Raw genomic sequence first — 13,968 nt, forward strand, 5'->3', positions numbered from 1 at the left:
GCTGATCGCTGCTGAAACAGCTGAATGTCAAAAATCTGAGTACATCTGATGCCGTCCTGCCTCCTAAAAATTACATTTATAAACCTCTATACTTTGTACAGCAAATTTATTTTGAAGTAAATGTAATGTCCATTTTACATTTTATCAACATGATAAGGCTGTTGATTAAGTGGCAAATTACAAAATGAAATGATGAATAAAACATTGCTGGAAAAGGTCCTTTATTTGCTCTCCTACAGTATTCATTCATAACAAGAGAAGCATGATTTCGGTTTCATGTTAAGGGTTGGGGTTGGGGTTGGGCTTTGCACACAAAGCACTTGATCCTGGTCTTAAAAAAGTCGAGAACTACTTGAAGCACAAGGACGAGTGTATAATTAACAATAACCAACACTTGAATTAGCACATCTCTTAAACAATATTAGCAAAAACTGATCATTAAAACAAAAAGTAATGCAGTACTGTTTTATTAGACAGTATTGGTTTTAGTTTGATGTATCTAATAAACTGGCAAAGTAGTAGTATACAGTAGTACAATGTATGTAGCAATTTCTACACTCAAAAAATCTATTTACAAAATACTGGCAGCAGTTACTTCTCTTTCCAAGATATAATTGGAAAAAGTTTTATTATTGTAATTTCTAGGAGATATGGTTATCTGATGAGATGATTTTTTTTCGTCATGATCACAAAAGTCAATCCACTGCTAAAGAAGAAGATGATGCAGTGTTTTTATCGTGATAATTACAAACTTGATAAGCGAATTTACTCTGAACAGCCATAATACTTCTTTTTTAAAAAAAATTCAAAACAGCACAACATTTTGATGAAATTTCTTCTCCATTACACGAGAGCTACTGTAATTTATTTGGGAATGTGACTTCCCTACCGTGTTAGGATTTCACACTAATACCAACTGACAGCTGCTCTGCAAGGGTTATTTTCAGATGCAGGCAGCTTTCTGACACCTGTGTGCCAAGGTGAGCCTGGTATGATAGATGGAGAGTATGACCCTGCACAGACAGGGATGCAGCACTATTTTTTTTTTCGTGCCAAGATGTCTTGATAGCGTGAGAATTTCAATTCATCTCACTTTTCTGGAAAGCAGTTGAAGGAACATTTCACCATCGTTATTGGGGATCCCACGTCAATCTAAAATGTTACCTGTAGTTATGGAAGGAAAACTGTCAAATCTGTCCAGTAACAGCACAGAAAATAGCATTTTTTTGTTTATAGTCAAATTCTGGTGTCAAACTTGTCTACACTCGAGCATATTTTAATGGGTCATCTTGATTCTGTTCAGCTACATTCCCCTGCAAGATCTAAATTGTGGTTTTGCAGTTGCAATTATGCCTGTACAGTTAGAAAAAAACACAAAAACCAGAAAAGTAAAATATCTAAATTTGGAAAGGTGAGTGTAACCACTGATTTCTACACATATCAGTTCTGAAAATGGAACAACCAGTGGCAAATACAAGAGAGCTGTTTAGGTGCTAATTCTCTGAAATGTGGCCAGTATATAACATCACACATAACCTTTCTGCTTTATTTCTTCTTCTACTAGTGAGGAAGAAGAGATAGAGTAGGGATTTCTTGGTTGTCTGATCATTATAGACAACTCTTGTTTTAAATTGCCCTCCTATGGAGGTGAGCCGATGAGATTTGAGGTAATAGAGGCTTAGGCTTAGTTCACCGTGAACTCTGCTCACTGTCAGACAATGCACTTGGCTGGTGACGTTTCTAAGGAGCCTTTGAGGTTGAGCACATTTGGGAAATTTAATGTTAGTAGTTTCATATGTCCTTGCAGTTGAATGATAGGGTTTAGGTTAATCCCATTAAGAAGGATGCTAGGATTTGGGAAAGAAGTTGGTGGAGTGGCCCTTAAGCCAAGACGACGACAGTAGAGTAAAGAAAAAAATATTTATTTTAATTACATGCTCTTACAACCCATATTCCTGTCATTTCTGATTTTGGTTTTGTGTTTCTTACTGGCCAAAGATGTGTTAGGTCTTTTGAAGCAGATGAATTATTCACAGCTTCATTGTGAATCATAATAGCAACAGTGGACTGGATGTTTTCCCAGCATTACGCACTTCCCTGACTGACGTCAAACCATAAACCATAATTTTCTCCACTGATTAGCTTATTGTTCTGTCAGACCGCCTTTGTGCTCGACTCACAGTTGATGCTTACTTTTCAATTTTTTTTATGTTTTGGTTATGCTTTTCAGTGAGAGTCATCACCATTTCTGTTTCATACAAAAGCTGTGTTTTGTTTTTCGGCCGTGTGAGACTGAATTTCATATCACGGCGGCTCATCCTTTTGTGCTTTTGAAGCTCGTCTAACCCACATTCAGCTGTCATTATTCTACTTTGAACTGAATTTAAACTTGCAATGTCCATGACTGAGGCACCCATCACGTAGATACAAGCTGAGTCTTTGTTCTGCGGTGGTGTTAGGACGGGCCTGTTGTGTACTAAAACATCTCTGAATGATCACCAGTAGCTGCATTTAAAACTGGATGAAATACAATGAATATCAGTGCATGCATACTGTGGCACTTTTACAGACGTCAGAAGCTTGCCACACATTTTCAGCAGCTGCAGTTGGTCACCATCTGTGTAACAGTGACTCATCAAGCTTAAATATGAATTAATGAGAGTCAAGATGATGAACTGATAGCCACATTTGATTTCAAACCCCTGTTTTTCTACTTCGAAATATCCACATTTGTATAAACTGTGATTTATTTTCTTTTTGCAGTAAAACTGCTGTCAGGGAGTTTGTTTTTTTAACATGTCAACATGGTATCACTCATTCAGAAAGAAGTGGATTAAATGTTTTAGCTTTGCTATTCATGTATTTTAACAAGTCTATCACTCAGTAATAGAAACAGTAGTAGTGTCAATTCAAGGCGTCCCAGGGATGTTTAATTGGGGTTGATTTCCTATGGCTATTAAATACTATACTTTGTATAAAGGGAGTTGGCTACTGCAGGTACAACAGTATTAATACCTGAGTAGTAGAATGATATAATTGGGAGTTTAATTATATCTTAACTTGCTCATCAGTATGCACTGCACTGATTCTGGATTGTCTGATGGATGCTTTAATATTGAGTAACACTATTAATGCAAGTGCCTCTTGAACAGAAACACACACAAGACTTAATGGGATAATATCCAAATGGGGGATTAAATAGGACAAAATGAATTACTGTCATCGTCTAAACAGCAATGTCCTTTTTGAATGATGACAACAAGCTAGTCCGCAACAGAAAACCGTTTCTCAAGCTCTCACTGCAGTGAAAGCAGACTAAACGTAAGCCACTAAACATTTTGTGCTTCTACTCTTCATCTTTTGCCTGACTCCATTCTGTAGTTGTCAAGGTCCCCCGTTCTGTCTTTCAACAAGTGACACATCAGTGAGTGCAGTTAAGTCTGATTAAGATTTTTATCATTTTGCAGACAATGTGTAACGGCCTGTAGTCAGAGGTTAGGGCTCTCTCCGTAACCTCTCTGTGATGTGTAACTGCCTTTGAAGTTTCCCCAACACCAACACAAAGACAAGCTCTGTGGGCTTAAGTCAGCTGGTGCCTCTGAAGAGATTAAAAGAGTGTAAGAGTGTCTATGTGTCAGACAGATAGAGAGAGAGGGAGCATTCACGAGTTCCAGTCACAGCAGATTACAATGTTTCTGATTCACAAGTAAGTGCTGCCGATCCAGCCTGTTTTGACAGCAAGAAATATCTGATATGTGTTTAATATCTGAATGTTGAGGCCCGAGGCAGTGTGAAATTCAAATCAATTCAACCGCTGAGAGAAGTGTCAAGCTGCAGGAAGCCTCGCGATACGTTCTGGGGGCGAGGCGAGAGTCGAAACCAGAAGATTACAAGTCACTATATAGTCAGAACCCCAACATGATGAGACTAAAGCAGAAAATCTGTGGGTTTTCGCTGCACTTTGATATTGTTCAAGGTCACGCTGTGGAAGCTTTGAAAAGTTTTACCGAGACCACAAACGGGCATCGAAAAATAAGAGGCAGAGCCACCCTGATTCAAAACTAAGAAGTCCTGTGAATCGACTGAGACAGCGCCGGTGTCCTCTGTGGCAACTTTCATTCTCTTTGATGTTCGGATGAGAAACAATTCCTCACATGAAAAATTGAAGTTTCAAAGTTTCCTCCTTTTCTTTCTTTTGTGTTTTACTCAAAGCCCTGGGCTAAATACTTTCTAGGAGTGTGTGTGTGTGTGTGTGTGTGTGTGTGTGTGTGTGTGTGTGTGTGTGTGTGTGTGTGTGTGTGTGTGGGAGAAGTGAGTGATGGATGGAGAAGGAGGAAAAGAATGAGAGCGTTTTTTTTTTCTTTAAATCAGGAAGAGCCATGCAGTGCAGGTTAAATAGGGCTTTAACCTTGGCTCCCACACCCAGAATAGAAGACAAAGATCCACCTCCACAGTTCGCCTACTTCACCAGGATGGACAACCGTTTGGCTCTGCTGCCCCCCGGCTTTTGTTATTCAATGTGAAATCCAAATGCCCAGTCGAAGAAAGCCAGCAATAAACTCACTGTCATGAAAATTCATACCAGTTTTGACTTGCTGTTTCAGCATGAAAGCACCATAGACCGAGATGAATGAATGTTCTTCCTGTTAATTTTGAATTGGTTGCGACAGAGAGATTTGGCAAAGTATTTGTTTCTGCTTGCACTTTTATTTTCTTATGTAAAATTTTTTTGTCGATTTCCAGGACTCCTCACCTCAAGTGAAGCTGAATTCCTTCCTCCATCTTTTCTTTGTTCACAGAAATATTTAACCCAGCAGCTTTTAAATGGCAGCCGTCACCATGCTGTTTCTGCCAACGGATGATAACTCACGAATACCACAAGGTTGTAATTATAGCCTTCCCAGTTTCCACTGAATAAGAACACTAAACATATGGAAGATGAGCAATGTGAAAGAAAACACTCTGAACAAGAGGAAAGTCAGAAAAGTGAGTCATTGTTTTCTGTAAAGAAGACAAATAGCAAAAAAAAAAAAGATCTAAGTGAGGACAGAGCAATGTCAACTGAGTGAAAGATAGCAGTGAAGAAGAGTATCTCTCGCTCTTAGATGTTGCTGAATGAGATGTGAAGCAGATGTTTCGGTGGACAGGCGGGGCTGTTTGGTCACACGAGTCCTCGCCGTAACACTTCTCAAACCTCAATGCTTTGCTGCAGATAACACTCATCACTTCTCACACTATCCACACAGACAGGCACGTCCCTGATAGAAAGATTTTGGCCCGAAAATACGTTTTTAAACCTTTTGTTTAGCACTAAATTAGGTACGACTGAGCTCCATTTTGTCAGCACTTTATTAAAGAGAAAAGTGAACTTTTGTTTTCACAATAAATGACGAATGACCAGAGCAAATGCTCTTTTTTAAAGTGAGGTATTGCTCAGTGCTTTATTTCAACTAGGAAAGTGGGTTTTAAGTCATGTTGGACTAATGAAGTACGACTGCAGCGAGTGAGGATTATGGATGTTAGTTTAAGAGAGTCTGGATCTCAGTTCCATGAGAACAGATTACCCTGCTGTCTCTGTGTCTGTGTTATGTCTCGCTCAGGAGACGCAGAAAGAAGACATTCTTCGAGTACATCCTCAGTGACACAGACGAGCTGAAAAGCCAAACATGATTACCCAGCCCCTTCAGGATTTTAGAGAATTATTGGAACTAAAGCTTTGTTTTGTGGCATCTTCTTTTGAAAAACTACAGAGCAAAAATTGCAAGATGTTTCGTGTAAACAGCAAATTGTAAAAAGACTAGATTGCATCGATGTTTTGTGTTGACAACTCTTTTGATCAGTGATTTGGCAAAGTTCCTGTTTGCAACTCACACTGAAGAAATTTTGAGTGTATTTGGTTTTCCTGTGAGAAGGTATAGTGTGCAGTGTAAGTTTTGTGGAACAAATTGAATCCATTACAGAAAAAATACACGAGTTTCCACATGGGACACATGGGATTACATGTATGACACATGTTTATCACATGTTGCATTATCACATGACCACATGGAGAAAATGTGTAAAAGTTTTCACATGGGAATTTACATGGTCTTCACACATTACACCATGAAAATGTTCCAAAACCACGTTTCGCAGACATGTGTATGTTGTCATGTCATCACGAGTTTTTGTATGTGAAATTCATGGCTTTTTCTGCAAACAATGTTCATGTTCATGTTTTAAAATATCTAGAATAATATTGTATGTCACATCTTAAAAAGCATTTTACTTGAAAAAGAGAAGACATTAACAAGGTGGATTCAGAAGATTTTACGAATGCTAGTCAATAAATTACACTAAAATGACACAGTCTGGGACATTTTCAGCCATGGTTGCCCTTTTTAGGTTATATACTTGCAAATTTATTTTAGATTCACTGTAAACCAACAACTACAACCAAAGTACCAGATATTTGTGGAAAAACTCCTCAAGGGTCGACTGACTCACCTTTACTACCTGTCATGCCATACTAACATTACCTTAATACAACTACCCACATTGCTCGTACACCCAAGTAAGACACTACCTGGTACAAAGCCTCAGAAACACGGTGAGAATGTGCAGTATCTTACTGGGGTTATCAAGTGGGCACCTCCCTTCACTGGTGCTTCGTCTAGTTAAGCCCACGACACCTCGGGAATGCTCAACAGCAGTCCTGACGTCCCAGTACTACCCTCAATACTTACACCTACCCCTGCTCCACCTGTTTTACATCTAAACTATATGACTTGTGGCTACATACTTTGGGAATGTTATCTTTGCTCAAAATATAAAGAAACACATGATGGATTATGTGAAGTTGAGTTCCATTCATACATATGGATATCAGTTTAATTTCCTCAGATAAATCAGGTTTTTATGACCTCCTTCTCAAAATGAAAAATGTTTGATATGTATGTTCTGTGCATGGAGTAATACATACCGTGATATGAGACGATGAGTGAAGTACACACATGTAACTGAGTCACGTTATGAAGACTGGCAGTGCGCTGTGGGAACTTTTTACTTGATAAAGCCCACCTGCCTAATCCTCTGTCTGTGGTAACTGATCTGTGCTGGACACAGGTCATGTGTGAAGTCATTATAAATCTCTCTGCCGTGGACCGGTGTGTTTAACCCAAGGAACAGAGTGCTGCATTAGATGTCTACATTCATCAACAGGCTGCGGGTTATCATCTGTGTGTGTGTGTGTGTGTGTGTGTGTGTGTGTGTGCGTGCGTGCGTGCGTGCGTGCGTGCGTGCGTGCGTGTGTGTGTGCATGCGTGGAGATTGTTGTTGACCCTGTTTTATTACACACAACCTGCTGCTCCCACTCTCCCACCGCTAAAATACTTCACATCTGCTTTTATTGAATTATCTTTTATTTGGCCGTATCACATCGCGTTTTTGAAAGTAGCGCTTTCATAAGACACTGATGACACAGCTCATTGGATTTAGCGCATAATCAGTGGCTTTTTAATGTATTCTCTGTGATTCATGAGATTGGATCCAAGCTTTATGAAAAGTCTCCCATTTGCATCTACGAGAAGAAAGGGTTTGGGTATTTCAGGCTCCTTTATCTGCGCTCATATCTTTTCTCATTTCAGCAGAAGGTTTTATCTTGGATTTAAAATGTGAATCATTATCACCCCTCCAAAACACATTTTCAGTCTAAGATTGGATTTTTGGGACGTATTGAATGTTGCCACTTCAAGCTACCATTTTTTGCCCGTTTTTGAATAGATGTTCCTTATGATGGGATAAATCCTTCTTCATTTGCATTTTTTCATGAAATTATTTAAACCGCTAATCTTTTTACCCAATAAATATCTTTTAATTATTTTAATTTAGTATTGTTTTTTATATTTTGGCAGGTCTAATAACAAGTATCTTTCCCTACAGCTTTATTTTTCTTAGAAACAATTTTCTCTAACCCCGCCCCCTTGCAGCAGTGTCACCTCTCCTTCATGCCTGTCTGAATGTCATCTTTACATCTCTCTGCAGGTGTGATCCGTGAGAGCTACCAGAAGGGTCGTGACCAGCTGGTTCCTGTGACTTTGCTGGCCATCGCCGTCATCCTAGCATTTGCCATGGGTGCCATCTTCTCTGGCATCATTGTCTACTGTGTCTGTGACCACCGGCGGCGAGACATGAACCTGACAGGCCGCAAGGAAAAGGACAGCCACCACCTCCACTCGCGCCGGGGATCCATGAACAGTGTGACCAAGCTGACGGGCCTCTTTGAGACGCAGGCCAAAGACGGTCGCCCCGAGGCGATCCTCACCCCTTTGATGCACAACGGGAGGCTGACACCAAACGGAAAGATGCTGATAAAGGCAGACCAACACCACCTGGACCTTGCTGCTTTGCCAACACCTGAATCCACCCCGATGCAGCCACGTCGTAAGCCCAGCCGGGGAAGCCGCGAGTGGGAAAGAAATCAGAACCTTATCAATGCCTGCACCAAGGATATGCCACCTATGGGCTCCCCTGTTATCTCTACAGACCTGCCCCTGAGGGCCTCACCAGGCCACATCCCCAGTGTGGTAGTCCTACCACTGCCACAGCATCAGCACCAGCTTCAGCCTCATCTGCAGCAGCACCAGCAGTCCTACCAGCATGAGTATGTGGAGCAGCCCCATCATAGTGATCTGAGCATGGGCCACGGCCTCATGGACGACCAGGGGGCCACCCTGGAGTACAAGACAGTGAAGAGCCCATGTCACAACCTCAACATGGTGGATCCAGATGGAGTGCTGCCACCTCGTGTCCCCCAACGAGAGGCCTCTCTCACCATACCTCCTGCTGTCCCACAGATGGGCAAACGCCTGGAGGTCCACTCGTCAGTCTATGGACTCCGGAAAGGATCGGCCTCCGCTGCTTGTGGTTCCTCCGCCCTCAAGAAGCACAACACCAACTCATCTAACTCCTCCCATTTGGCGAGACATCACAGCTTCAACCGTGTGGAGACCCCACCACCTGCACCTCAGAGGGTGGACTCCATACAAATGACAGCACAGGGCATATCTCTGTCGCGGCAACCTGGAATGAGCTCCTACGGTTCACTGCCTCGAACGGGCATCAAACATCTCAAGCCTGATGTCCCTCCCAAACCCTCCGTAGTCTCACTCTTGACAAAAGTCAAGTCCAGTGACTCCGGCACATAGTCAGCTCGTTACCCTGCCAGTCCAATGTGAACAGACAGTAGTGAAAGGTGTTTTCTGAAAGAGAGAAAAAAACAGGGAAAACTGTACAACTTGCGTCTCCTTTTTGTGATTTGTTTGTTTGTTTTTGGTGTACAGTACAGTGGAAAATGCAACACAGTTTTTTTTTTTAAGAAAACACTTTCTTTTTATATAAATATGTAAATATTATACAATGGTTGTCGTCAGTTGTTGCCGTCATCGAGCTCAGGCTCTGGCTGGCTCCCAGTTCCTCTGTTAACACACACAGGAACACGTGCTACTGAAAAAGAAGATGATGGTTGTCCTGAATATTTCATCGAATGGCACCCTGTAGCATTCAAGACAGTGGCTCTCTTGTTTGTGGTGTCTTTGGTCACTGGGACTTGATACTTTATCTTGCTGGAAAAGCACATAAGAAGACAGCACGTGGGGTGGGGGTTGGAGAATAATCGTTGTACAGTACCTTGAGGATCGCAGAATCTGAGCGAACAAGCACTCAGAGGGATTGAGTTTGGACTGAAAGGACAGACGGCTGCCTGAGTTCTGTCGGAAACTGTGAAAAGCCTCTCAGTGTTACAGCAATCAAGTCCTGCCCGGGTTTCTCTCAGAGCTCGGGCCAGAAGAATCTTCTACTGTACTGGTTACTGAATAACACATGACTGTTAATACTAATAGCTTGTTGTATTTATTTTTATTAAGTGCTTTTGAAAAGAAAAAAAAACAGACTGACTTTCTAGGCTCGGAGAGAGAGAGGACAAAGAAGAGATCTTTTAATATGAATTAATCAAGTGTGAGAAAAAAATATTTAAAGTCATTAAACTGGAGCCAGTAGAACTTTCTTGGTGACTAAAGGTCCACGAGGTCTTACTGTGTGCTCAGTGGGACCTGCAGCTTGAGATATACGTGACCTCTGTGACGAGGAGGAGGAGATATTTATTTAAACTGTGCCAGACCAGGACTTTTACCTTTGCGGACCAGAATTTCCATTGTTTTAGACCAATCATAAAAAAAAGACTTCCTGAATCTCACCCTGTCACTCCTCCAATGAGCATCCCCCAATCAGCACTGTGGTTTTCGTGTGAGTCAGAAACATTTGTCCTGATTGGTTGCTGGATTACCAGTGCCATCCAAGCTCACTGTTGCATGTTGCAATTATAAGAGAAGCAGCTGCAGCAGCAGTTCGGGAATCTGCATACACACATACGAAAAGAAGCTGTAAGTGGCTGCAAGCAAACGAGCGGTGCCTCCATCTCGGAGCGTGTTGTCTTTTTTCTGGCGGCCTCACAGATGAGCAGGTGAAAAGGAAAACTATAAAACCATCTGTGTTGCCTGCTTCTTTTTCCACATGTAAATTTGTGCCTTACACCCTAAAGTAGTTACAATGTTTTCTTTACTAGCTGTTAACTTTGTCTCCTTGTTGTATTTTATTTTTTATTTTTTATTACGTCATGATATTTCCCTGGTTTGATAAAAATGCAATTAAAGAATGTAGGTGTTATTGTTGTAATTCTGGTCCCTAGACATAACACACTTATAGCCCTGAGGGAGGAGAGAGGAAGGAGCATTTCCTTTCTGTTTTCACTCTTTCTCTCTGGCACCCACACATAAACACATGCACATATACACACACACACACACACACACACACACACACACACACACACACACACACACACACACACACACACACACACACACACACACACACACACACACACTCATCTTTATGGTTCATTTCTGATTGTGCCATTAATGCGCTTAAAGCAACCCTTTATGTTGTGCTGGCAGTGTCGACTACGACATTGTGAGTGTTTTTGATTTTTCTATTTTATACAGGTCCTGGTATTTGTTTTTACTTGTTTTTTTTGCTGTCTGTTTGTTTGGAGTGACGGTTAATTGACTGATTAACTGAATAATTAACATTTGTTACTTGAGAAAGGCCAACATATGTGTATCTTTCTGGTGCACCGCAATAATAATGCAACAACGACACCATAGCAAACGTACAGTATGAGATACACATAAGCACCCAGTGTACTAACACAGCTTTAGGCTTCTTGCGTGCACCGTAACACTCATTTGTTAGGCAGTTGCATAAACAGGCTGGTTCCTGTGAAGAAACATTTTAAAACGACAATAGTCAAAAATTGTACTTTCTTCAAAGCCCCTTTTTTGTAAGAGACAACACAGTTTGAGGAAGTTTAGAGTTGCGTTTTTATTTTGCTTCTTTAACTCTCATTATGAAGGCCTTACTGATGGCTGAGAGTTTGACTAATCTGATCGTTTTTGCATTCACTTCCTTTTTGCTTGAGGATTTTTATCGATCACCCCACCCCTCACCTAAACACTTAAATCATCTGAGCACTCCCTTAGTGTCGTACGTGTAGATAGGTAAAAGTTTTCTTGATATCAAAGCATTTTTCTGTTTCTCAATGGAGGAAAGCCAACTATGTCTCAATCCACAGCTAAAATAGGAAGAACGTGTAGGATCTGTGACCTGACTAACGTGTACATAGGCGCTGGCAAGGTTCGGTTGCTAATGACAGAGTCATGGGCAACAGATGAGGTCAAAGCATGAGCCAGGAGGAAGGTGTCCCATCAGAAACATGATCTGGGGTCAGTTGAGACATTATCAATATAAAGATCTTCAAAGTGCAAATGACTCGAGGTTAGCATGAAGATGTGCGTTCACTCCAGACTTCCAGATTACCACTGTGTTGTTAACTTGCGACTGGACACAAAAAGGCCCTATTTACACCGTCCAATGTATCCAGTGCATGAATCCGCAACTTTCCCTGGCCTTGAGTAAGGCTGATCTACGACTAAATATTTCTTGTTTGGAAATGTACGGTCGTGTTGGCTCTCGCCTGCGAGAATTGTCCACGAAGAATGTGAACAGGTTAAATGTCCACATCCTCTGGAGTAAATTCAGCTGCAGGTGCATTTTAAAGTTTCTAAACACGAGGCGTTTTGATAGAGGAAGGTTCGAACATTTTAAAGACTGGATTGGGTTTGACTGCGAAGGTTGCTGTGGACAGTGATGTTCTTTGGTGTGTGCCTTTTTGTCTTTCACCCTTGTTATAATACACTGCTATTAGATGCAAATCAGCTCTCTTCTCAACTTCTCAAACTTTTGAACTTTGTAAGCTTGTAAGATATTGTGACGTCACAAAGTTTTTTGCCCTACTCTCCACTTCCTTAACATCTGATTCACAGCTTAATGTATGTTGTAAAGAAAAAAACTCTTTAATTTAATGCAAAATGTAATAAAAAAAAAAAATGAAAATAAAATTCTTGTCATGAAGACGTTGATATGTCCTTGACTTTTTCACTTGTTTCTGTGCCTTAGGTTGTTATCTTTATACTGGTAACATCTTCAGTTGAATTCTGTGCTTGTACTATTTGGGGAAAACCAAGCCCTGGTTTCGCGCAGGATTTCAAGGCTCTTTTGATGGAGAATCCTTTTTAAGGAAAATGTTTTACTTTTGTGACCTTGAGTACACTATTCTTCTTTGGTTGTAAAACCACCATCAACCCCTCGAGATCTGAGAAACGCTTCTTAGAATAAAATTCTACTTCTCATACAAAGCTTGCCTACGTGGATGAAAGTACTTTCAACCTAAGTGAAAATTATCTTTTTAACTTCATATCCAACAAGTTAAAAAAAAGACTCAGTGATGAGCAGGATGAAGAGGCCTGTACTCTGTTTTATTATTGATCCTGTCGTTTAAATGAAGCAAGCAGTTTGATGGAGATTGGAAGCTGATTTCTGTTATGCAGGCTACTACAGGAGACACTCTAAATCACATCTTAAACTATAAAACATTAGAAGGAGTTGTGTCAGGTCCTATTTCAAATTAGGGTCTCTAGCTTCGTTTTAGCACATTCTTCAAACCATTTTGTCATGAAATACGGCTTTGGCAGGCAGTTTCAGACTCCTGCCTTTGATCCTGAGGTGAGTCATAAGTTACAATCATTGGTAGAAGTTAGGCTGCGTGGAGATCAGATAACCAGGATGGGGTGCAGATAATGAAGCCTGTCACTGCCTCCACAATGCTGCATTGTGCAGTTCCATTCAGGCACCTGTGTTGTTGCACTATTCAGAGATCAAGATTCGGATATTCACCACTAAGTCTTTTTCAACATGACAGGAGCACAATCGTATCTAATGATGACTAATGTGAGCTGGTATTTTTACAGGGGTCAAAACAGGGGAGCGAGGGTTGACTGGGAAAGATAAAGACAACACGTCACCCTCAGGACAACAATATTAACGAATGATTAAATAATGAGTGGTTTGATTAGATGTTATATTTTTATGACTTTTTGGGTTGTCAGTGTATGGATTATTAAAGCCATCCATCTTGTTCTGTTATGATGGTTTGTTTAAAAAACTGAAATCACCTCACCAATACTTTTATGATGCTTTTGCTCGCTTCTTGCTGAATGTTTCTGTGAGTATGTTTTCTACTTTTATCAGTTTAAAATTAAATTCATAACATCAAGGAAACTCTCAAGCCTGATCAAATAATTGAGGATGATTTGAATAGATGCAGTGTCTGTTCTGTTTAAACTGCACTGTTAAGGTGTCAAGTGGGACACGAGTTATTGAATGAAATTTCATTTCATTTAATTTCATTGAATTTGATCTATTTCAATTTTGTGTAAGTGCAGACACTACAATATATTTCCAAAACTATGATGTCAAAATATGCTCGTGTGGAGCTGAAGCGTCAGATCTCAGCAGTTGTATCGGGTCCAGTTC

General features: G+C 40.7%; 1 protein-coding gene across 2 annotated transcripts in view; it reads left to right on the forward strand.

The window, feature by feature from the left end:
- sema6a (sema domain, transmembrane domain (TM), and cytoplasmic domain, (semaphorin) 6A) overlaps nucleotides 1-12,513 on the forward strand; it is a 107,366-nt gene extending 94,853 nt beyond the window's left edge. For both annotated transcript variants that reach the window (XM_069707734.1, XM_069707735.1), the window contains one exon: nucleotides 8,023-12,513. In XM_069707734.1, the coding sequence (XP_069563835.1) occupies nucleotides 8,023-9,185 (1,163 nt within the window). In that variant the 3' untranslated portion in view covers nucleotides 9,186-12,513. The remainder of the gene's footprint in view (nucleotides 1-8,022) is intronic.
- The last annotated feature ends 1,455 nt before the right edge of the window (nucleotides 12,514-13,968 follow it).

The sequence above is a fragment of the Brachyistius frenatus genome, unplaced genomic scaffold, assembly GCF_029030835.1.
Source record: "Brachyistius frenatus isolate BFR_SWC_R1_liver_20210118 unplaced genomic scaffold, ASM2903083v1 Contig_72, whole genome shotgun sequence".
NCBI classification, from domain to species: Eukaryota; Metazoa; Chordata; class Actinopteri; family Embiotocidae; genus Brachyistius; species Brachyistius frenatus.